At 44.7% G+C, this 24944-nt stretch overlaps 1 protein-coding gene across 4 annotated transcripts in view; it reads left to right on the plus strand.

Annotated features, from left to right (window-relative positions):
* Fbxw11 (F-box and WD repeat domain containing 11) overlaps nt 1-24944 on the plus strand; it is a 102824-nt gene that overhangs the window by 43051 nt on the left and 34829 nt on the right. For 2 of the 4 annotated variants that reach the window (XM_052758994.1, XM_052758997.1), the window contains one exon: nt 22602-22664. The exons of the other annotated variants lie outside the window; for them this stretch is intronic. In XM_052758994.1, coding sequence (XP_052614954.1) covers nt 22602-22664 — 63 coding nt within the window. The remainder of the gene's footprint in view (nt 1-22601; nt 22665-24944) is intronic. 4 annotated transcript variants of the gene reach the window in all.

Raw genomic sequence — 24944 nt, forward strand, 5'->3', positions numbered from 1 at the left:
AGGAAATAGGTAAATGGGCCTTAAGACTACATGAAAGTGGGTTTTTTTTCCTCTTTGAAAAAAAAATTGTGATATAAACCTCACACTATATAGCCATTTGTAAAACTGCTGATTTTATTTCTCTTGTTGGTTTATAATTGTTTATTTTATGAAGTGACATCTTTTCTCTGTCGAAATTTAGATAGTAGTTAATAATAAATAGATATAGATAATAATGAAAATAGGTAATAAAATAATAGATAATACAGAAAAAATAATTTAGCTATATTACTTTATTTTATTGTTCATTCTGTGATATTTTTGCCTTGACCTTTTATTTATGTTACATATATTTTGTTTTATGAATGTTCATGTTTCATATTGCATTCTCAATAATAAACTACTTTTAAATATAGATAACTGAAAAATATGGTACATATTGGTGAACTTGAGTACCTCTATATATTTTGCTTGTTTGTTGAGACAGGGTCTTATTGAGTATGTAGTCCAGGCTGTCTTTGAACTCCTGATTCTTTTGCTTCAGCATCCTTTTGCCTGAGTTCTGGGATTACAGGCATGACCCACCAGGCCCACATTTTAAATAACTGTTTGGCTTGATCATCTAGGTTATAATAAGTTAATCAGTCTCTTATCAGTGAACATTGAGGTCATTAAACTTTAATGTGTATTCATGATTAATTCCTAAAGATACTCACTGGAAAATTTTGAATTTTCCAAAAGTTTCTATCAGCAGGTTTAAAGTTCAGTGGAAAGGTTGTCTGATATGATTGTACAGAAATACTGCCTAGTGCGAACTATTGAAAACCTAGGAACTCATGAAGAATAAACTTCAAACTACCCTTTGTTAGAGACTAGAAAGCTGGATGGCTCAGTGGCTAAGAGCACTTGTTTCTTCCGGAGAACCTGAGTTTAGTTCCCAGCACCCAGAGTAGGTGGCTCACAACTGCCTGTTACTCCAGCTTTAGGGGATCGGTCACTGTTCTGATTCCTGTGCACACAGGCACACGTGTGGTATATATGCACACATAAATAAAAATAGAAACCCCCAAACCCTTAGTTACTAACAAACAAACAAACGAACACCCACTTTGTTTGTTTTCCCCCAGCAGCAAGTATTTATGATATTCTTACTTATGTAACTTGCTATCACAGGGTCTAAGGAAACAGGAATGTGTGAAAGAGACAAAAGGCTTATTGTTTGAGAAGCACATTATTGTGTGTATTCGTTTGTAGTGCCAGGGAAGGGGCTGAAGCTTCCTTCCTGCTAGCAAGCATTCTCCCACTGAGCCACGTTCCCAGCCAGAAACCTCTCTTCATGTTAGTGAGAGAGAAATAGGAGGAAGGGAACACTAGCGTTCCGGGGTACCGAGTGCTCAGCTTTGGGAGATGGCTTCAGCTTCCCATGGATGAGTAGAAGCCCCTGAGAAGGCCTTTGAGTGAGCACTGGAGGAAATAGTGAGCAGGCTGACAGCAAGGGCGTGGGTGAGAGGATCCCACAAGTGTAGAGGTCCGAGTGGGAGCATCTGTGTTGGGAGAGCAGCAGAGGCTGCTGGGGTGTGGAGTAGGGGGACAGTAAGAGGTGAACTGAGGATGGAAGAAGACAGGGCAGTCCTGGAAGCACCAATCATCAGCTAAGGAATCAGCAGAGGATTTTTTACCAGAGAGCCATCTAACATCCCAGCAGGCTCCCTCTGGCTACTGTGTCACCCCGAGATGAAAAAGGAATCAGGGAGACCAGTTCTAGACTGAGCAGCATGCCGGCCAGCATCTCTCCAGAGCCATGGCGTCGAAGGAAACAGGAAAGAGGCGTGAAGGACCAGCCCGCCTGAGTGTGGGGCTGGCAAGTTTGAGCTTTACAAGGCAGGCAGGGTTTTCTTGTCTCCCCTGAAAACCCTCTACCACAGGGCTTTGCATTGATTGGATGAGGCTACCTTACATCATGGGATAACACATTAGCTTTACTGTGAGTTCACTGGTTGTCTGTGCTAATCCTATCTGAAAAAGTGTTTTCCCAGCAGCAGCTGGCTTAGTGTTTGAATAGACCAATGACCACCATTTGACCAGCCTAGGCAAGAGGATGCATAGAACTGGGGCTCACAAAGCCACACCTGGGGGAGGGGTGCCAGGTGGGAGCTAGTTAAGCTTAAGTGGAGACAGACAGTTGTGATACAGGGAAAAGAGAAAGGAGAGAGCTACTTTAGCAGACATGCTGTCAGTCTGGTCAACTAGTGTCGTTTACAGGGCCAGTACCTGAGCTGATTGGGACTGTGGTTGGCTCCGAAGATGAAACTGTCTGCTCACAGCAGTGGAGCAGTACTTCATAAAGAATCATTCTGTCTAGTTTATTGGTGGAAAATCCATTCAGTGTGTGGAGAACTCAACAGTCAGTGAGTGTACCTGCATACACAAGTTCCTGAGCTGTCCCTCTGTACACCTTTGTAAACCAGGCACTGTTAGGTCTAATTTATTTATTTATTCATTCGTTCATTCATTCACTCATCTATTTATTTATTTATTGGTTTTGTTGAGGTAGGTTCTCTGTGTGTATTACTGGCTGTCTTGGAACTCACTTTGTAGACCAGGCTGACCTTGAACTCACAGAGATCCACCTATCTGCTTTCTGAGTGCCGGGATTAAAGGCATACGCCACCACCACCTAGCTAATCTTTTAATGATTTATGTTATGTGCATTGATGTTTTGCCTGCATGTATGTCTGTGTGAGGGTGCCAGATCCCCTGGAGTTACAAACTGTTGTGAGCTGCCACGTGGGTGCTTGGGAATTGAACTCAGGTCCTCTGAAAGAACAGCCAGTGCTCTTAACCGCTGAGCTGTCTCTCCAACCCTCTTCTGTCTGTTTTATATGTGAGAAAATTGCAACCGAGGGGAGGAAGGGAGGTGCCAGGACTGAAGGAAGCTAATCTCTGTTCTTAGGAACCTTATTGCTTGTTAGAGTACAGTCATTGCAGTCTTGTCTGTATTTGAGGTTGTGAACAGGCTTTTCAAAGTCTTGGGCTGGTCATGCATGAGAAGTGCTTCTATGTCACTGTGGGCAGGGAGCTCAGAGGATCCAGTGTCTGCTCTGAGGTCTTTCTGCTGAGGTCTTTACACTGACGTCCTGCTGGCTGCTGCTCCTTCACTGTTTGATTTTTTTTTTTTTTTTTTTGGTAGCACTTAGTGCTGGCTGAAATTAGATTGTTGGGTTGTTTTTTTTCTGTCCCTTGCCACACCCGCCCCATCCCAATCCAGGTTCTGAGAGTAAACAGGTCGTATTTTCAGGCTTATTGCTTGGTAAACAGGCTTGTTTCTTGACTAGTTCCTGGCAGGTAGTAGGTACTCTGTAATTACTCAAATGACTTAGGAGTGGGCACAGTCAACTGGAATGAGAGGGAAGGGTTCTGATTCTGTGGTCTGGTTTTCATTGGGTTGCATAAGCAGGACCACTTTGGACTTGATTTTCTGAGCTCTGTAAATTTAAGTATTTCCGTGAGTTGGAAAGTAACCTTGGAAGAAAATTGATTTTGCTTTTAAGCGAGTTGTAATTTTGTTTTGCTTTTAAAAGTAATCTTTTCTGACTGTATAGTTAATAGTAGAGAATTGGGGTAAAAATGGAAAGTGAGGGAGGTGACATACTTCATATTGGCCTTTTTTGCTTTAGTTTTGAATCTATATACATGCTTTACATGTAGTTGAGACTGTTTTATGAGTTTACAATCTTCCTTTTTCTTCATGCCTTGTATACTTACTTAGGTATAGGTGTTTTGTTGTTGTTTGTTTTGAGACAGAGTCTATGTAGACTGGCTGTCCTGGAACTCACTGAGCAGACCAGGTGGGCTTTGAACTCACAGAGATCCTCCTGTCCTTCCTCCAGAGTGTTGTGATTACAGGCGTGTGCCATCACTCCTGCCTACTTAGGATGTTTATTCTAGCCTTTTCCTATAATTTCTCATGACGTAATTTAAAAGCATCCCTCGATTTGGTACTTATCAAGGCACTCGGAGTCTTGTTGTTATTGTAGAATGCAGGTCACCTCTTCCCTGCCTTCACTGGGACTGCTCAGGGCCAGCTGGGCAGAGCTTGCCACCTGGTTCTCCTTGTGAGCACATTTCACCAAACCCTCACCAAGGTGGCACATGATTATTTTGAGAAGTTTGGAAAGCCTGTTACCCTGTGGCATCGGAGTTGACGGACTTCATGACACACGGCAGCTCTTCACTCCAGCAACTTGAGTATATGTTGAGTCAGCTGAAGTCATGGCCTATGAAAGAAGATCTTTTGGATACACTTGGCTGTGAGAAAGAGCCCCAGAGACATTTTCAGGCACACAGCTGTGCCAGCAGTAGCCCAGGCCTTCTGACTGAGCTACCTGGGCACGGTGTCTAGAGTTTTGCATTGATAATTCAACTAGAATGGCACCATTCACAAATACTTAAGATGCTCTACTCTCTCCTACATTTTGTACCAGTCTGGGGACCCCTATAGTCTATCACGCTGGCAGTCCTAGACAGGGTGCGTGTAAACATGCACTGCCCTATGTAAGGAAGCTTCCTGCCCCTTGAGAAAGCCAGACATCCTTTACTGGAGTCTGCAAAATTACTTTTATCCTAAGATAATTGTTAGCTGCGTCATTTGAAAGAAAGAGCAAAAACAAAAATTAAAATCTCTCATCACTACAGGAACAAAAGAATTAAGAATTACAGTAATAGTATCTGTGCTGACAGGTAGGAAGGAATCATGGAGTTTCAAGAAAAAAGACTTTCTTCAAAGAAAAATTGCTCCAGGGAATCTTGTAGTCACCATAGGAAGTATCAGGGATGCACTCCTTACTATCATGGATGGCCTGGGGAGACACATGAACCTAGTGTCCTCAGTAAGCACTGGCTCGAGGTGCTTCTTTGTGTGTGTGTGTGTGTGTGTGTGTGTGTGTGTGTGTGTGTGTGTGTGTGTACACACCTGGAGGTCAGAGGACACTCTGTGGAGTTGGTTCTCTCCCTGCACTTTTACAGTACTTTTGAGGATTGAACTCAGCTCATCAGGCCTGCAGAGCCACCTTGCTGGCCCCAGATTCTCCTTAAGATCATCTGACAGTAATAGTTTAAGGGGGTGGGGTGTTCAGGGATAACCTGTTACTCTCTGATTAGATTTGAGGCTGGCACTTCAGGAGGGAATTCACCCCCAACCCCTTTGGAGGCCATGGACCACACCCCCACCTCCACCCCTGCTACTGTAAACCTGGTCAGAACTTGACTGGGAGGCCACGGGCCTCCGTGGGGGAAGCCACTGCTGTGGTTTTGCTAAGTGCACCTGATGCACCTTTGAAATAGTTTTGTTTTTGCCCAGGGACCAGCACTGTCATCAGCGTTGGTCACAGAGGCATATTTTCTCAGTGGACAGTGAGTGGTAATTGCAGAGGCTCATAATTGGTCAGAATACTGAAAAGAACTGACTCTTGCAAAGTTGAACTCCAAATGAGACATCTTCATTGCGCTTCCAAGGCTCAGGGGCCATCGTAGAAGAGGAGGCTGAAAGAAACTAAGAGATGAGAGAACGGTGGCCATCGCTTCCTTGAACTCCAGCAGGCCTGATTATCAGCATAAGACCGTCACAACATTGGGCCTTTAGCATTCTGCCAGAGGGAGTCAGAGGAGGGGTCATGAGGCCCCATTCCTCGGGCAGATACAAGTGCAGTTAATAATTAATGGAGAGAGATTTTTTTCTTCACTGGGGTAGCTGCTGGTAAGGTGCCCTAATTAATCTCAGTGGACACCAAAAACAAAATGGAAGGAAAAGATGGGGTGGGGAACTAGTTGAGAAGAGGAAGAGGATGGTGGGGCAAGGAAGGACTCTGGGTGAAAAAAATTTGTAGAAAGGATTTAAGTGTGTGTACATATGTATGGATATACTGTGGAACCCCACAGTTTGTTGGCTGTCCTTGTGCTCTTGAGGCAGGGTCTGGTGCTGAGTCTGAGGCTCCCTGGTTCTGGCAGGTCTAGTTAGCTATCTGCCCCAGGGATTTCTGTCTCTACTTCCGAGTGCTGGGATTGGCTGCCCTGCCTGCCTGGCTTTCTACATGAGTTCCAGTAAGGCACTTTATCTCCTTGGCTACTTCCCTAGTCCAGGATTTAATGTTTTAAAAACAAAACAAAAAACCCTAATAAAGAGAAAAACTCTTAGGACTGAGGATGTAGTGATAGCTTGCTGACCATGTGCAAGACCCCAGCACTGCGTAAATCAACAAGTAACTGGACAGATAAACCTGATTCTCTTTACATTGAAAGGAGGGGGGGGGTGTTTCAAATGCTTGATCACATCTGTTCTTAGTGGTATGCTCCCCTAATTTGAAGTGCTGGGTATGGATGTGAACAAGCTGTTTGCAAGGTTGCGGCTTCTCGGTTTGAGTTGGTCCTAGGCTTGCTGAAAAGCTGCAGGTGCATTACAAAAAGTGTTTCCAAAGACTTGGAAGCAAAGCTGGCTCCTGTCTTGCCCCTCTGTCTTGGTTCAGGAGAGTGTCCTGAGTCTGGTGGAACTGAGCCGTGAGTAAACAGTGACACCCTGTTGACATTCAGGCCTCAGGGCCCTACCTAAGTTTCACCAAAGCTCTCCCTAATGTCTTATACGGATGTGTCATTTCGATCTGTCTTCTAACTAGAGCTCTCCAAGCTCACTGCACTGTAACTCACTGTTCCGTGGAGAGGGCCTTTGAACCTGTGGAGGTGTATGGTCTCCCTGCCTCTTCATTTTCATGTACTGTGTCAGGAGAGGTGGTTCTCTTCTGTAGACTGGAGTCTGCTAGCCATTGTTTTGATGGTCAGTCGCTCCGTTGGCTAGTGGTGCTTCAAGGGCAGCTCGTGCATCTGATTGAGCTGCCTTTATCATTGTTTTAAGTGCTTTGTACATTTATTTGCAACACGTTCCAGACTCTTGGGTTCTCCCATACTCAGATACAAGTGTCCATGCTTAGTGTTGTGGGGACGCCATTGCTTCTGGGCCCAGCCAGAGTGCTAGGAAATGGAGTTTGTTTCCCTCTGGAAACCTTCCTGAGTTCAAACCCTCAGCCCCAGTACATACAGTCCCATTCCTCCATTTAGCCTTCAGTAAGGTCTTCCTGCCTCAGCCTCCCAGTCGGGAGTACTGACTGGTATGGTCACTACATCAGCTTTGCAGTTGCTTGAGTATTAGTTTCCAAATGCGTGTGAGGACTGGGTTTTGGCAAGCTCCCCCCCCCCCCCCCCCCCCCCCCCCCCCCCCCCGAACATTGGTGGTAATAACCCAGTAAGAATGATTGGTGTCTTAATTTACATTTTTTAAGGAACTGAGTGCTCACTTCTTAAAAAAAAAAACTTGAGCTGGGCAGTGGTGGCACACACCTTGCCTCCCTGGTTCCTGGGATTAAGAGGCAGGAGGATCTCTGTGAGTTCAAGGCCAGCCTGGTCTATGTAATAAGTTCTAGGACAGCCAGAGCTACATATTGAGCAACCCTGTCTTGTGGCGGGTCGGGGGTGGCGCTGGTGCTGAGGATTGATCCCGGGCTTCTTGCATGCTAAGCATGTGCTACACTGCTGATCTGTACCCACCGCCTCCACATTGGCCTTATTTGTCTTGGAACTCATGGCTAACTCCAGGTCAACCTCAAACTTGTATCATTCTTCCATCACTTCTTCAGCCTCCCTGAGACACCACACCCAACCAGACAACCCTTTCCATATCTGTAATTCCCTTTTGATTGTTCGATCATTATTTGTTTGCTTGTTTGTTTGCTTATGGCATTTCAAGACAGGGTTTTTCTGTGTAGCTCTGACTGTCCTAGGACTCACTCGCTCTATAGATCAGACTGGTCTTGAACTCAGAGATCTCCCTGCCTCTGCCTCTCTGGTGCTGGAATTAAAGGCGTGGGCCACCATGCCTAGTTTGTAGTTCCCGTTCTAACACTGAGAAATTTGACTTGGACTTTCCAGTTTTTCACTTGTTTAGTCTTAGGACCCAGGAAATACATTACTGAAAGGAAAATGTACTAAATGAACACTTTTTACTATTTAAAAAACAGCGAACTTGAGCTGATGAGATAATTGAAACGGTAACGGTGCCAGCCTTGTAACGCTGATGCCCAGAAACAGTGTACACAGATTTTTTTCATAGTATGGCTGAGTTTAGTATTTCTTCAGTGAAAATTCTTAGTGGCAGCATTGTTAGATGAAGAGGTATATGTTACCAGATTTTCCTCCCAACGGGTTGTGCATGCTGTCCTAGGCTATAACAATTTAATCATGTTTCCCCCCCAGTATTTACATGTGTTGGTGTAGGTTCTGTGATGTGTAGATCTAATTTTATGTTCCCAAGTTACTGGCCAGTTGTCTCCACACTGCTTGTTCAGAGCTTCTCCAGTCTTTGAGATGCCACTGTTTATCCTGGGCTAAGTTTTCCTGAGTACTGGGGTCTATTTCTGTGCTTTCTCTACCGTTAGCCCAGAATTTGGCATACTGACCCACAGTCCACATCCAGCCCTGGCTGTGTAAACACAGTCACACGACACAGCCACTGCTGTTTACTTGATGCCTTCATTGTCACACTGTGCAGAAAAATACTGGGAGTGCTCGGGACAGAGACTGAGGCTTGCAAAGGTTGAAAGTTTCCTTCTGCCTCAGTGTTCCAGAAGCTCCTCCATTAGAGAGGCTGGATGACCCCCCCCCTCCCAGAAGCTCCCCTTCCTCTCCCTCTCTTTCCCCCTTCCCCTCTCCCGCCGTCTTTCCTGAGTACTCATACAGGTTCATGTTTCCATATGAGCTTGAGTATCTACTTATTTTGCCCCATGAGAAGTTTTTTTTTTTTTTTTTTTGGGAGGTGTGTTGACTTATAAATTGGGGGAAAACATCTGTATAATGTTGAGCTATCTTTTCCAACACCAAGTTATAAAGCAAAAACCAGAGAAGTCTAGAGCAACCAGTCCACAGACACGACCATTCTTAAATACTGTGCGGCCCTGTAGCATTAGTTTTTGAAGAGTTACTTTTTATAGGAATTATCATTAAAAAAAAAATCCTAGTTTTAAGATGTTCTTTAAATCACAAACTATCATTTTCTAATCTTTCTTGCTTTGGAGCTTATTTCCTAGCTTTTGTCCATTTTAGGCACAGTTGAAAAGCAGATGACTTTAAGTCTCTCTAGTAGGCAGCATGAAGTTTGGTCCCTAGTTCTAAGAGCTGCCCACCTCGTCGGCTTGTCCTGAGAGCTGTCTTGTCCTCAGAATAGTGTATGGAGAATCGTTTCAGGATTCTTTTTCTTCTTTTCTCCACCCAGTGGTTGGGATTGAATCTAGTCCTTGTGCGTGCTGAGCAAGCCTTCTGCCCCTGGGCTAATCCCAGACACTTTCCTTCTAGGACTCTGCTCTCAGTTTCTACCCATGATGTATTGTGTTTCCTCTTTGAGGTTTTGGGGGTTGGGTTGGGTGCTTTTTTATTTGTTTGCTTTTGAGACAGGGTTTCTCTGTGTACCCGTGGCTGTCCTGGAACTCACTCTGTATACCAGGTTGGCCTTAAACTCAGAGAGATCCACCTGGTTTTATTTATTTTTTTTAAATATATGTATGGATGTTTGCATGTATGTCTGTGCGTGTCTGGTGCCCTTAGAAGCCAGAAGAGGGCGTCAGATGCCCTGGAATCTGATTGCCCTGGGAAACCCAACTTTGTTCCTATTTTTCACAATTTTCCCCTCTATTTGTGGTCTTGTTAGAGATTCACAGACTTTTTAGGATGGATTTTTCTTTCTTCCGAAAGCACTTGGGTTTCTGACAGAGACTGCATTGTGTTTCTGACTCTGTGGTAATACTTACAGCTTAAGTTTTGTGATCTGTGGAAACAGGGTGTCTAAATGTTGGTGTCTTTAATTTCTTTTCGCAACATCTTGTGGTTGTCAGATAAATTAATGATGGTTATAAACATTTGTGAACCGCTGTGTGGGTGCTGGGAACTGAACTCAGTTCTCTGGAAGAGCAGACAATGCTCTTAACCACTGAACCCTCTCTCCAGCCCCCCTTTCCAGTCTGTGTTTTTAGTCAAGTCATATGTGAACGAAAGTTTTACCACCCTCCCATCCTGTGTTTGCATTGGCTCGGATTTCTAGCACGCCGTTGAAAGTATTGATGGTTCTGACTTTAACCAGAAAGTTGACCTTTTCCAGTAAGTGTGGTTGGTGTTAGTATAGGGTTTTGTAGACTCTGTTCTTTATTAAGTAAGGACTTTCTCCCACAGAGTGCTGTCCATAGTGATGTTTTGTCTTTAAGAACTGTCTTGGGAAGGCTGCCTCTTACCATGCACCCTTCACCCCATCAGTTGTGACGTCATGTCTGTGCCGCCTGTGGCTTGTAGAGGCACCAGCAAGTCCCAGGCTTCCTTTCATTTGCTGCTGCTGTCTGTGTCCTCTGGCTTTGCTGAGTGCCTGGGTGGCGTGTTACTATTGACGATCGCATTCTTTGTGTCCCGTGGCTCTGCTAATGTCGTGTTTTACTGTTACTTTGTTGTGTGGGTTTCCTCTTCCTCCTCCTCCTCTTCCTCCAGCTCCTCCTATACAAGTATGCTGTCAGTGATATTTTTAGTGTTTTGTGTTTTCTTGCTCTGCTACACTGGCTGCGACTAGTAAAATTTGTTTTGGTACATGAATGGACATTCTAGCTTTGTTCTTGAGTATGGGTGAAATATTTCATCTTGTAACATTAATTAATGTGTTAGGTACATTTTTATTTTTTAAAATATTTTTTGAGATAGGGTTTTATTACATATCCCTGGCTGGCCTGAAACTCACTCTGTAAACCAGGCAGGCCACATCACAGAGATCCACCTGCCTCTGTCTTCAGGGGGCTGGGATTGCATAGATGTTTTAAAGTCTCACCTTCAGCATCCCTTATGGTCATCCATTATGAAGTACAGGTTCCCAAGCATCTTCTGGGGCTCTGGGAATTAAATCAGAGGCAACTGTGTTTAAAGTGTCGCCTGACAGTTTTTAATAGTGGATGGGTCTTGAAATTAGGTATTCTGAGCATGTCTGTTGCAGCTGGCTGTTCTGTTGTGTCTTTATGATGAGCCACGTTTTGATTTCTACTGCTTTGTAAGCTTGAATTTCAAACTCTTTGAAACCCAACTTTGTTCCTGTTTCACACAAACAGGGGGCTGTTTGTGGTCTTGAGGGAGATTCATGAAAGTTTTAGGATAGATTTTTCTTTATTCCAAAAGCACTTGAGATTGTGACAGAGATTGCATTGTGTTTCTGACTCTGGTGATACTGACTGCGTCTTATCATCTAAATGTTTGTGTCTTTAATTTCTTTTAGCAACATCTTGTGTTTGTTAGTTAAGCTTAATGTGTATATAGTCTGATTTTTATCATTTTTCTTTCTTCTTTTTTGCATTTATTCCTTCATTTCTTCTTCAGATTCCCAAGTTTTCTTCTGGTGTCATTAATCTGTTTGAAGAACCTTAAAGCTGGCTTCATGACTATTCCTAGACTCCGAGTGACTGTTAGGAAGAAGTGTCCTCTCTGGTCACAGAGCAGGAAATGTGAAGAGTGGAAGTGACTGCTAGATAAAGGATGTGAAATCTGTTCTCAGGAAAATACACGAGAAGCTAGAGAATCAAAGTCGGTTTGGCTATCCATTTATGAAATACAGGTTCCTAAGCATCTGCTGGGTTTCTGGGAACCCAAATCAGAGGCAGTTGTAGGCACAAAAGTTCATTATCATGTTATATTTAATAGAGCTAAAAACAGCGTTGTTACTTCCTGTTCATCTCACAAATTATGGGCTGGAGTAAACTGTAGCCACTAAAACACAAATATAGGTACACAGCACCACACGGCACAAACAATTTCTAGAGAGTGTGTCTTAAACAGTTTTCATGTGTGTGCATACACATTTTGTAGTTCTATCTCTATGAGGCAGTACTATGGTTATTTGGATTTTTAAAAGATATATTTATTTATGCATGTGTGTGTGTAATTCCTGTGTAAGTTTTTTCCTGTTTGGAATTTAATTTATGTGTGGAATTTAAGGTTTTTAAAGATGTGTTCTGTGCCATTGTCGTGTGCAGTGCAGTCCCTTGTCGCGTGTTTCACTGTCACCATATGCAGACGTCTTGCTCACTTACTGCTGTCAGAGGCTGGGAAAGATGGCTCACCCAGTGAAGTGTCTCTGCACAAGCAGGAGGACCCCAGAACCCATAAGAAGCCAGGGGCAGTGGTGCACGTTATAACTGCAGCTTTGGGGAGTCCGAGACAGGAGCTCCAGATTCAGAGAATGTCTGTCTCAAAAATGAATTAGAGATGACAGAAGACAGCTGACATTGACTTCTGGTCTCCACCCACGTCCACACATATGTGCACACCCATACATGCAGTGCTTTCTATGGATGGAGTTATTTAACTCTAGTATAAATGATCACATTTATCTTGACAATAAATAATGTGTTCTGTTTAAGAAAATTTGCCCATCCCAAGATCCTAAGAATGTGTTGTAGGTAAATAGTAATAGCTTTATTATTTATTGTTTACATTTAGATCTCTGGTGTAGAATAGATTGTGTGGGAGAAGGCTTAAGATATCTTTAAAATAACAGGTGCTGTGGTGTTTTAACTAAAAAGTCCATTCTCTTCCTACGGCACCAAAGGGTCACTAGTGCTTAGTCAGGTAAATTTAATATGTGGATTTGTGTTTGGATCAGTGTCCTTCCATTGATCGTTTGTCTACATGTCTGTCTGCGGGGCTGTCCTTTATTATAGTTATATACTAGTACTTGGTATTTCGTGGTGTGAATCCCCTAGCTTTGTTTGTTAGATTGCTTTGATTCTCCTGGGCCCTTTTTATTTCTCTATGAACTTTTAAATCAGCTCAATGTGTCTGTGGCAGGGGATGGTGGGGGAGGACAGGGAGGACAGGGGGGAAGGCTCACCCACAAAAGCCTAATGGTACTTTGACTGCCATTGTGTTGAATCTGTTATCTCTTTATTCTTTTGTGGTTTTTTGTTATTTTTGAGACAGGGTTTCTCTGTGTAGCCCTGGCTGGCCTAGAACTTGCTCTGTAGACCAGGCTGACCTTGAACTCACAGAGATCCACCTGCCTCTGCCTCTTGAGTGCTGGAATCAAAGGTGTGCACTGACACCACCACCTGGCCTATCTCTATTCTTCAAGGTGAGCTTTTGGTGGGCCTTGATTGTTGATTTTTGTTTTCCTTTTTCTTCCCCAGTTTTCATTACTTAGCGAATGGTAGCTACCACATTGTAAATGTAACCATCAGGATATAATCTGTAATTTCTTTGGTGTTATGTTTTAATCTTAGACAGACCTGACAAGCTGTAGTTGGACAATAACTAAGTAGTGATTGTGATGTGGTATGGTATTTCTAACTTGGGCAGATGTCACTGGTAGGTGCTTCTTGCTTTTTTTTAGTAGACGCAAACCCAGATAAAGAACCATTTTGCAAGCTTTGAATTGTCTTGACTCATGAGCTGTGTTTTATTGGAGATGTTTTCATGTTTTCTATGCCAGCAGCATAGGCAGGATTTCTCCCTGTTTTATAAAAAGAAGAGACTACCCCAGAGAGGGCTCCAGTGACTTTCCGGAGTCAAGTTTGTAACTTGACAGCTTTGAATTGGGGGGCAGGCTTTGCACTGGGGTTCCGGCTCTCTGGGTCGGTCTTTGTATTTAAGTAGATGACTCCCTTTGTGGTGCGTTCCTCATGACCTTGTGCTTTTGAGCCATTTTTGTTGCTGTTTCTACAGAAACCCTCTCCTCCCTGGCTTCTTGGAGTAAATTAAAAAGTTTTACTTTTAAGGGTGTTCTTGAAGAATAAGTGTACTTTCTAGACTTGTCTGCTGTCTCAGGCAGATGCCAGAATTCTCTTCCCACCCCATGCTGGAGGCAAACTCAGGACCTTGTACAGGCAAGAGCCCTACCACTGAACTACACTCCAGCCACTGTCTGGCCCCTTGGAACACTTAACGTTCAACTGAGGTCTTTTGCCTAGGTGACCAGCGCTTGAGGAAAAGAAAGGGTGCCTGTCTCTGAGGTGACTTTGTTTCTAGCATAAGAAGGTCAGAAATGGTGGCATGGCTTTCTTCCTGTGTGTCTTGTAAAGGACATGGAAATAGAGGAAAGGAACAAGGATTATGTGTTGGTTAAGTGGCGACGCTCGTCGCTAGCCTCATGCCAATGGATGTTGTGGTGGCGGAAGAATCACGAGCTATGGTTACCTTTCTAGAGCTTTATTGTGTGTGTGTGTGTGTGTGTGTGTGTGTGTGTGTGTGTGTGTGTGTGAGGGGGGGGGGAGAGCGCGACCGCCCGCGTGGAGGAGGGAGACTAAATACTGAAGGCGAGGCGATACAGAAGAGAGAAAAGAGAAAGGGCCCAGAGGGCACGCCCCCTTTTCAGGCTGGGACACCGTAGCAGGCTGGTGACGTAATAATCCTTACATTATGAAGTCGCCACTTCTGTCTGCGTGGTTTCTAGAAGATGGGAGAGTAGCTAGTATTTATTATGGACATATGTTTTACTTCTGCATTTACAGATGCCAAGAGGTATCCTAAGTGCTAAGCTGGTAGAGTGAACAGACCCACCCATATCCATTCTGTGCCGGTTACAGGTTAAAGGAGCCCTTCTGAGTGCTGGGGTATCTTTGACAGTTTTCTTGCGGTGAGGTCCTTTGTGACATTCTTGTCATCTGTTTTGTGAAGGAGTGTGCAGGCACAGAGATGCCAAGTGGCATTTAGCAGGGCTGAACCTGCTGGAGAGTTTGGTAGTTGACTTCTGTTTCCCCAAGACTAGAGCATGTGTCTGTGGTCTTGGCATGGATCTCTTGCTTTTCCTGGCTGTCTGTTAAGGGAGATACATTTCTAAGTAAATGTTTAAGTGCATTTTATTTGTTCTTAAAGTTTATTTTATTTGCATGATGAGATCTTAATTCAGTGTGGCACAGACCCTTTTCATTGTTAAATTAGTATCTCCAGGGACTGGAAAGTTGGCTCAGTGGTTAAGTACACTTGCTTCTCTTGGGGAGGACCCGGGTTCAGTTCCCAGTACCCACACGGCAGCTCACAGCTGTCTATAGCAGCAGTTCAGTCCTCTATGGCCTCCGTGGGTATCAGGCATGCACATGGTGCACAGACATACATGGAGGCAAACACAATAAAAATAAATCTTACAAAAAAGTCTCACCAATCTGTAATAGTTGGACTGTCTTCACATTTTGTGGTATACAGATGGCTGTTTACCTGCCCTGGGAGATTGAACCAACCTCAGATTAAAAATACTAGAACCACACACAAGGAGAACACCTACTTATGTCTGTACATAAGTCTGTACACCCTTTTCCCGCTGTCCCTATCCACTGAACAGTACAGTGTAATGGCTACTTGTTCACAGCATTTCATGGGCAGGATCGTGAGGAGTCTAGAGGTGACTTAAAGAGCATGTATGCAGTTTAAGTGCAAACATGCAGTTGTCCTTCCATTGTGGTGTTTGGGGAGGTTCCTGAGATTAGGCCTACGTGGATACCGAGATACAGCTGTGCATCTGCCTACTGTAATTTGTTCTTTTACTTACTTCACATGTTTATCAGTTACACTTTAAGTCAGAAAGGGAACTATGTATCACCTTATGGCTGGAAAATCAACGGTACTGTAGGGATAGGCTAGGGAAAAAAGAAATACTGTGATTGAAGACCCCTGTGAAACTGTAGCTAGGCATACACTTTGGGGAAATGTCAATAGATACTGCAGTGACCCAGCTGCATTTGTAAGTAGACCCTGGTATTGCACACGTGCACACCAGAAGACACGGCAGTTATTTTTAAATGCTGAAAGTGGGCTGGGGTGTGGCCCAGAAGTGCTGGCACAAGGCCCTAGGTCATACCCCAAGCACCAAGGGAGACGAAAGGAAAGCTGGGGTGGGAGTGACTGAGTGCATTCACGGCTTCATTTGGGAGTGTGGGAGACAGAACCCAGGGCCTCGTTGCAGGTATACACTCTGCTTTTGAGCTCCATCCTCAGTGGTAATAATTCTTGGAATAATGTACAGAAACAAAATGAACAAACTCCTGTTGTATTTAAGAATTTTAGTGATACAGTGCCAAACAGAGGAAGCCAGACTCAGGAAAGTTAATACAGTGGAATTCTGGGTGGAAAGGAACCACTAATCACTAGGGAGGGCCAATGAAATTCACAGTGAGAGTTGGGTGTGGTGGTGTGCAGCACCTGTGCCTGGCCCGCAGACAGCTGAGACCTGTCTCAGAAACACACAGAACTCGAACAATAACTTAAACCCTTTCCCCTTGGAGAAGACAGAAATGTCTTGAAAACCACATTAATAAGTATTAATAACTTTTTGGTGTCCTTTGTGAAATTTTACTCTGTAAGTATGTAAAAGCCCATTTCATCCTCTTTTGACCTCTACTTCCCAAAGACTTAGAAAGTTGTTGTCATTCAGGAGTTTGATTGCATATTATGCTGCTTGCAGTGACGGTCTTTGCTTTCTGTTTAATTTGGATTTTTCTACACATCTCACCCATCCACCGTGCCCAGAGCCTTTTCTGGGAATTTGTGCTTTACTCTGTGGGTTAGGTGAATGCCTGACGTGGTCGTCTCCTCCTCCTCCTGCCCTTCCTGCCCCCCCCCCCCTTCTTCAAATTTAAAAATGCTGGTTGTAGCTCATTAAATTGATTCATGGGTTACAATCAGCAGTTGGAAAAGCACACAAGAGACTTATTTTTGTGTGGAAAGTTTATTGTTGTCAGAGTGGAATGTCTTTACTTACTGCAGAATTTGCAGTTTTTTAAAATAATGATTGTTCCTTTTAGATGATTCTCAAAGTAAGGAGGTTTTGAAGTGAAAGATATTCTGTGTTGGTTGGTGGCACTTAGCAGCAAAGAAACTCCTGCTCATCGGCAAGCCAAGAGGAAGGAGCTGAGGGGTTGGAACCAGACTGGATTGTCAGGACTGTTGGAGAAGGAAGGAAGCACGGAGACTCCCTTGACATCTGCTGAGCTTTCCCGTTCCAGTCTGGGGGAAGTGTCAACAGAGTCACTGTGGAGAAGGTGGCCACTTCTGCTGGGCCCTTGTCACAGACCATGCATGTGTCTTAGGACATTTTCAAAAGTAGCCTTTTTAAAACAACTGGAATTTTTTTATTCTTTTATCTTTGATTGGATACATTTAATGGAGATCTTACTAATTGATCCAACTGATCAAGCCCATGTTTCTTCCCCAGGGTGAAAATTTATCCTGCTTGATCAATACTCGGTGTGCTGGGTGGGTCTGCTTTGAGAGTGGAACCCAGGACCTGGGCATGCCAGGCCAGCACTCTACTCCCCAGGTGGACCAGCCTTCTTTTTACCTGTAGTCCAGAGACACATGGTCTGGCGAAATTGTTCCTGGTGGCTTGGAACTCACCCTCTAGCCTAAGCTGCCTCAGACCCCATGATCCTCTGGCCTCAGCCTCTCAGAAACCTGAGATTGCAGCCCTTCCCCTGGGGACCTGTATAGAATGGTGTTTCTGAAGGCCATATCCTCAAGTGCCTGTACTTTGCTTGTGGTGGTAGAAAAAGTGTCTTCAGAACAAGATTGGGCTCTTCACAAGGCTTCAGCTGCTGTGTGTGCCCTGTTGCTGAGGGGGTACTCATGTGTGTAGGAAGAGGCTGACTTTGAAACCTGACGCTTACTGATGGGAGACATCAGGCATAGTATGTCTGAGTCAGGGTTCTCGCCATTGGTAGAGCAGAATGTAATATATGTACTGTCATGTAGGTTGTGGTAAGGAATAGAGGTAATTCACATAAAGTTTTCAAAGTTTCAAAGCCTGACTGTTGTGGGCCATCATTAAACGGTAATGTTGTTTGGCAGAGCAGGGTTTGATGGGTAAAGGTGAATTAGCTTGTTGAGCTGAGTTTGGTCTTGGGACCCACACAGTAGATAGAAGGAGAGGACCAACTAACTGCAGATGGCACTCTCTCTGCCTTCTTTCTCCACGTGGCCATGGCGCTTGCACAGCGTGGTTTTTAAATGGAACCGTTGTTGGTTCTGCCCTTGGAGAACTGTCAGGTAAGGTGTGTAGTGCTGTTTTTAATGTAATTGAATGCCACTTGCAGAAGATGCCAGCAGTGCATTCGGTTCTAGTGGCATTCGGCAGTTCTGGAGTCTTGCGTTTTGGGTTGGGTACATTGTGGTGGCATCAGTGGAGCTTCTTTCCTTAGGCTCCTGCTGCCACATAGCCACCCCATTTTGCCATAGCAGTGAGATTTAAACAGAGGCATAAACCAAAATTACTCAAAGAACTCATAAAGCCCATGGACCTCTAGTAAGAACTCTTGTAATTAAAGATTCTCAAATAACTAGTTTGATGGTAAGCAGGACTTAGCCCAGAAGTGTGTATATAATCTCCTCACACTCCACAGAGAGCTACATGACGGTGCCCCAGTCACCCTATATGTGAAGAGCCTCACATACTGTCCCTGGGGCCAAGCAGAGGGACTGTGGTGTTTTCTGAAGGCCAGTGTACAGCACACACTCCTAGAGGACTTCTTTCAAGTGGGCAGGGTAATTTTGCCTTCCTCTTCTGGACAAGTGGCAATCTAGAGACAGTTTTGATGGTCACATTGCCATGCTTCAGGCATAGGTAGAGGCCTGGGATGCCTCTTATGTCTCATAATGCAGCTGCCATAACAAGATATTTTCTGTCCCTAAATACCATTAGTACCCAGGGCAGCCTCCCCAGATCTCAGCTGCTGCTTCCTGGATGGTATTGTTTGGTGGTGGGTTCAGAGTAGGTAGGGTTAAGTGTTTACTTATTTGCATGTTGTGCTGCTGGCAGATAGATGTAGAAGACAAGAAGTGATGACAAGCAGGCAGGGATGAGGGAGCCAGATGGGTATTCAACCTCTCTCAACCTGATTGGCTGACCCTGTGGTTTCACCTGAGAATTTGGATGTGTGTCACTAACCTTGACTGCACCTGAACCCTGGACCTGTTGCCTTTAAGAAGTCAAACTCGCCGGGCGGTGGTGGCGCACGCCTTTAATCCCAGCACTCGGGAGGCAGAGGCAGGTGGATCTCTGTGAGTTCGAGGCCAGCCTGGGGCTACAGAGTGAGTTCCAGGAAAGGCGCAAAGCTACACAGAGAAACCCTGTCTCGAAAAACAAAACAAAACAAAACAAAACAAAACAAAAAGTCAAACTCAGTGATATAGAAAGTGTGTGTGTGTGTGTGTGTGTGTGTGTGTGTGTGTGTGTGTGTGTGTGTGGTGCCTGCATGGCACAAACAGCTCTCTTACGAGAAGTTTGCACTGTTGCCGTCATCACTTCCCACAATCCGTAGAGCAGATTGAGAGAGGTGATGGGCAAGTGGCTTCTGCTGGCAGTTGTCATAGTGGCCCTTTCCTTTGTTGAAGTGGGAGGATGAAGACTGTGCCATGGTCCAGTGTTGGCAGATGCATGCTGAGCTATCACAGCAGATGTTACTCCTGGGGGCTGCTTGAGGGAAGCAGTACTACACTGACTCAGAGTTCTAGCTCCTTACAGAATGGGTGGGAGGCGGTCACTTACTGGGATGTGTGAGAACTCTAGCAGGTGATGTGTGTGCTCATGTGCATAGACAGCGTTTCTCAGCCTTCCTTAGACCCCAGGTCATTTTTTCTCTCGACATCTCTCATGCTGTGTAGAATTAAATACTGCTTGGAAGTGATTCACTGGGACTGTGGTCCAGTGGTCAGGCGCTTTTAGCAAAACGAGGGCCCGAGCTGGAGCTGTAGAGATGGGGGAAGTCATGACAACCAGCCTCATCCGTGTAGCTTTAGTGCTGTCTTCTGTTGGTAGTTTTTCTCAAGTATATAAGAGAAGCTTAAAATAAGCAGGAGGGGAGCTTGTCTGGCCCTCAGAGGGTTTCACTGAAGTGTAATCAGTTAGCTTCTGTAGTCCAGCCTGAAGAGAATAGTTGGCATTTCTTCAGAAGAGCTATCTTCCTCTCAGCTGTACAAATAATGCTTTTGCTATTTTAAACAGGTGAATTTAAACCTCCACTGTAATGATGGCTTCTACTGGTGTAGTCTGCAGGACTCCTGACATTTTTGATTCTTCCTTGAGTGAGGAAAGACATCATGGTGTGTCTTAGTTAGGGTTTTATTGCTGTGAAGAGACACCATGACCCCAGCAACTCTTACAAAGGAAAACATTTAATTGGGACTGGCTTATAGTTCAGAGATTTAGTCCATTATCATCATGATGGGAAACATAGTGTTGTGAAGGCAGACATTATGCTGGAGAAGGAGCTGAGAGTTCTTTTTTTTCTCCCCTAAGATGTATTTATTATGTATACAGTGTTCTGTCTGCATGTATGCCTGCAGGCCATAAGAGGGCACCAGATCTCATTTCAGATGGTTGTGAGCCACCATGTGAGTGCTGGGAATTGAACTCAGGACCTTTGGAAAAGCAGTCAGTGCTCTTAACCACTGAGCCGTCTCTCCAGCCCCAGAGCTGAGAGTTCTACATCTTGATCTGCAGGCTGCAGAAGGAGACCGTCAACCACTAGGCCTGGCTTGAGCTTTTGAAACCTCAAAGCCCATCCCGCAGTGACACATTTCCTCCAACAAGACCACACCTCCTAATAGTGCCCCTCTCTATGGGCCTGTGGGAGCCAGTTCATTCAAATCACCACACGTTGCTTAGGTCAGAACCACTCTTTCTAACTGCCATACTCAGGCAGTAAGGAACCAAGATACTCAATTCCAGAAAGTTTAAGCTTAGAATGTACTACAGACCTTATGAATTATGAGGAGCCTGGCTCTTCACTTAACTTCCCATCATTCCACGCTCTGCCTGTGCTTCTTCCAGCCATGCTTCTGTCTCCTTGCCTTTTATTTCTTTGTTTTTCGGGACAGGGTTTCTCTGTGTAGCCCTGGCTGTCCTGGATCTCTCTCTGTAGACCAGGCTGACCTTGAACTCACAGAGATCCCTGCCTCTCCAGTGCTGGGATTAAAGGCATGCACCACTGCCTGGCATCTCCTTGTCATTCTTGGCCACTGCTTCTGTGACATGCCACTTAGTAACTTCATACTCAGGGATGAGGTCCTGAGTCACATTCTCAGTTTGCCTGTTCTGTGGACAACTGTTGGCTTTGTTAGTCTCCAGGGCCGTTCCAGGTAGTGTAGGGATAGTGACATGGGGGTGCTTCACAAGCATAGCACTTGTTCGCTTCTTCTCCCTCTTCTTCTGGTTCAGGACTGTTCACTGATTCCCCTCCCCATCCCCATTTCCTGCACCCTGTCACTGACCTTGACATTCTGGGACTTTTAGATTTTATTGAGGAAGATTTTCCATTCTACTGTGCCCAGGTCACTGAAGTTATAAACATGTGAAGGTAGCCTTGGGAAAGTAGCATCCTCAACACAGGGAAGGAGGGCATCTCCGACCAGAGATTCAGCACCAGGCACACCCTGTGACTCTCTGTTTGATGAGTGACTTCCCTTCCCCAAGGTCCCACACTGAGTGACCAAGTCAATAGTCTAGCTTCTTGCTCTGGCTCTCCTTCTGTGTGCCACCAAGGTAGACAGTAGTGACTCCTGCTCATTGGTGACTCAAGGTCACCATTGGGGATTTCCCATTGGTCTGTTGGGAAGTTCTCTGTGGGTGGAGCCCACACATTTCAGGACTTAAAAGGTAAAGGAAAAGTAGGGAGGGTTTGAGAAAGAAGCTTAGCCCTGAAGATGTAACCAGATCCCATAGTGTTGGTAACTTTGATAGATCTGTAATGAACCTTCCAGAAAATGCTGTGGGACCGATGTTGGAGTTAAGTTTTGTGCTCCAATCTTTGAGAGTTCTAGGTTTGGGAAGGAACCTTAGAGACAGTCCCTGGCCGCTAGTGAGCACAAGAGCACAACCCTCCCACTCCCCCGTCTCGCTAAGGCTCCACTTAGCTGTTAGGTAGGAGCTTTAAAAGGGAAAACCCAGTCATGATAAGCTCCAGTTAATGGGCGTCTGCTGAGCCACTAGGTCACCAGAAGGGATAATTACACAGTTTCTTTGTGTGGTAAATACAAAAATGGAAAAAAAAAAATGTGTTCTGAAGGCAAGCCAGATTGTTAGTGACTAACAGTGTCCTCTTGAGAAAGAGCGCTGGGGCACCCCTCCGTAGCTGTTGGGGGAGATGGCAAGACCATTTCCCCAACAGCTATGGAGGGAGGTGCTTGGAGGGCCTTGTCACTTGTGATTGCTGGTGGATGGGGTGCATTACTGAACAGCAGGCATTCTAGGAGACATCTTGTTCAACCATTGGGAACTTGGGAATCTCTGAATTTTCTGCCACAAGCCACAGAACAATAATGCTGATGAAGGTGTTCTTCCACCCCACCCCACACGTTAGCTGGTTTCCAGTCATGGCCAGCCTCCAGAATGAAGACTGTGTGCTTACTGTTGGTTTATGGAAGATGAAGCTAGCTTCCTGACCCAGAATGGCATGTTAGCCACAAGCCAGAGTTCTTGGCTTTGTATCCATTATTTAGTTTGAGATCTAAGTTTATGCCTTGTAGTCATTTAGGTTTTGCAGAACTCGGCATAATTCAAATAACCTGTTTTTCCCCCTTAGAACACTTCAGTTATGGAAGATCACAATGAAGATGAGTCCCCAAAGAAAAGTGCTCTTTGGCAGGTAGGCACCATAAGCCAGCAGATGACCATAGATAAGTTCTGCCCTTTCTCGTGTCCTCACTGAGACCAGAGCCCAGCCTCAGAAGCCACCCTATTAGCCAGACCATCATTTCCTCAGGGAAGTGTCCTTACTATAGTAAATAACTTTGGAGTTTCCTGAAAGATTCCAAAAGGGCAGTAACCTGAAATACTGACTCTGGCCCAAGATAGACCATGTAGAAATCCTCCATCCGGGAATGGTGGGAGCGTTTAGCTTCGAGCCGAGGGCAAACCTTATGGCGGTCCTGCCCCACGTTCAGAATGGCTGCTCTTCCCGTTCACACACCCTCCGCTCTACCCTGCTCTTCCTGTGGGGCACTTTCTTCTTTCATTTCAGTCCCTGTTTGCGGCCCTCTGCTTGTTCCTTCCAACCTCGCAGGATTTGAGGTGGGGGGTCTGGGGAACATGCAGACCTTCATTGTTTATTTTATTAAGCATTCTGGTGAACATTTTTTCCTTTGTGAGGACGTGAGTAAAGGCACAACGTATATAGCACAAAGCGGGGGGAAAAAGTTACCTGGGCTCATTTGATTAAAAATGATGGAGGTAGGTTAGTTAGCTAGAATAATCTACGCACAAACTTAAAATGAAGTGAAACAAGGTAAAACTAGAAGCTGGAAAATGTGCTCCTAAATCTGCATGTGCCCTGCTTGTCTTTTTTGAACATCATGTGTAAAAGGAACACTCGTGACCTTCTTCCACATCTGCATGGCCGCATCTCTTAACTGTTGACCTTTCAGTTTGCAGCGGCTCCCAACTCTTTAGATCCGGGTCTTCATCTGTCCATCTCCTCCTAGTCAGTCACCTGGTGGGAAACTTGGTGGTGAATGAAATAACAATCCTTTGCCTATCAAATGAGAAAGGGCGTGTTAAGAAGCAACACAGATGCAGGTCGTTGCCATAATTCTGTTTAACTTGTTGTGAAAGCAGATGTTCTGAAAAATTGTCATGCAGATGTTGAGTAAGGAAAGAACACATGAAGTCTCACAGTTGACACGCAGCCTTATTTGTCATGGTGTGCTCCCCTCTCCACAGATGATTGTGTTCATAACACCATAAGACCCCACATCTGCCTCTGTTCTTCCCATCATTTCAAAAGCTGCCTCTCTTAGTGCAGTCTACTTTACTTAAAGCTGGCCCGTAGGGCCGCACTGTAGCCCTTCTGTGTAGATGATGTGTTGTAACTTGTATTACCAATTGTTTGCAATTAGACAGTCACTTCTATTTTTTCCTGTTATAACATTATGATACTGTTATGCTTAAAATGACATATACATCTCCTTTTATGCCTGTTAATATTTATCACAGCAAAGGAATTTTACTTTGTGTCATTCTTCTATTGAGTCGGTTAGATGGGAATGTCTTTCAACAACCAAAACTTTGAAATGCTTGTTCAATGCTGCCCTCTGGTGGTAACAGGTGCTAATTGATTTACCCCTTGCTCCAGGAATTGGGGTGGCCTGGAGAGTTGGACATGGGTGGTTAAAGGAAATTAAGTGGAAGCTGAATGCTTTCTGATCTTGCCTCTAAATGTAGACATAAAAACTTACTTGAGACTTGAAACTGAAAAGCTTTTTGTCAAGGAAGGCCAGAAGTTTCCGTCGAATATTTAGAGGCTCTCTTCTTTCTTTAATGAGTTTAGTCTAGTTTAATTATAGAACATACCATTAATGAAAACTCTTCATTCCACATAAAGGCTTTGGAAACAAGTTTATAATGGATTTAATGGACATTTGTAATTCATCTCTTCAGGTCTGAAAATCCTACTGTCTTAACTTTCTGTCAGTATCTATGAGTAGGCTATCAGATGAGCAGTGGGCAGGTGGCAAGTGTGTAACAAAACACTAATGTGGCTGGGTGGTGGCGCACGCCTTTAATCCCAGCACCCAGGAGGCAGAGGCAGGCGGATCTCTGAGTTTGAAGCCAGCCTGGTCTGCAGAGTGAGTTCCAGGACAGCCAGGGATACATAGAGAAACCCTGTCTCGAAGACCAGAACAAATCAAAACAAAACACTGATGTGATTGTTTTTAAATAGAAGGTCCTGTGTTTCCTAGCATTAGTAGTGTTGGTGGCTTCGAGTCTAGGGATGTAGACTGTATTGTTACAGTGGTGTGGGAAGGTGTGTCTGGTTGCGTATATGTGAGTCTGCAGATGTGTCTAGACATTGAGTGTCTTCTGCTGTGTTCTCAGCCTTCCTGCCTTGAGCTAGGGTCTCCTGCTGAACTGGAAGCTTGCATTTTCA

This window comes from Peromyscus californicus, unplaced genomic scaffold, assembly GCF_007827085.1.
Source record: "Peromyscus californicus insignis strain IS unplaced genomic scaffold, ASM782708v3 Scaffold_3__1_contigs__length_106647218, whole genome shotgun sequence".
In the NCBI taxonomy this organism is placed as follows: domain Eukaryota; kingdom Metazoa; phylum Chordata; class Mammalia; order Rodentia; family Cricetidae; genus Peromyscus; species Peromyscus californicus.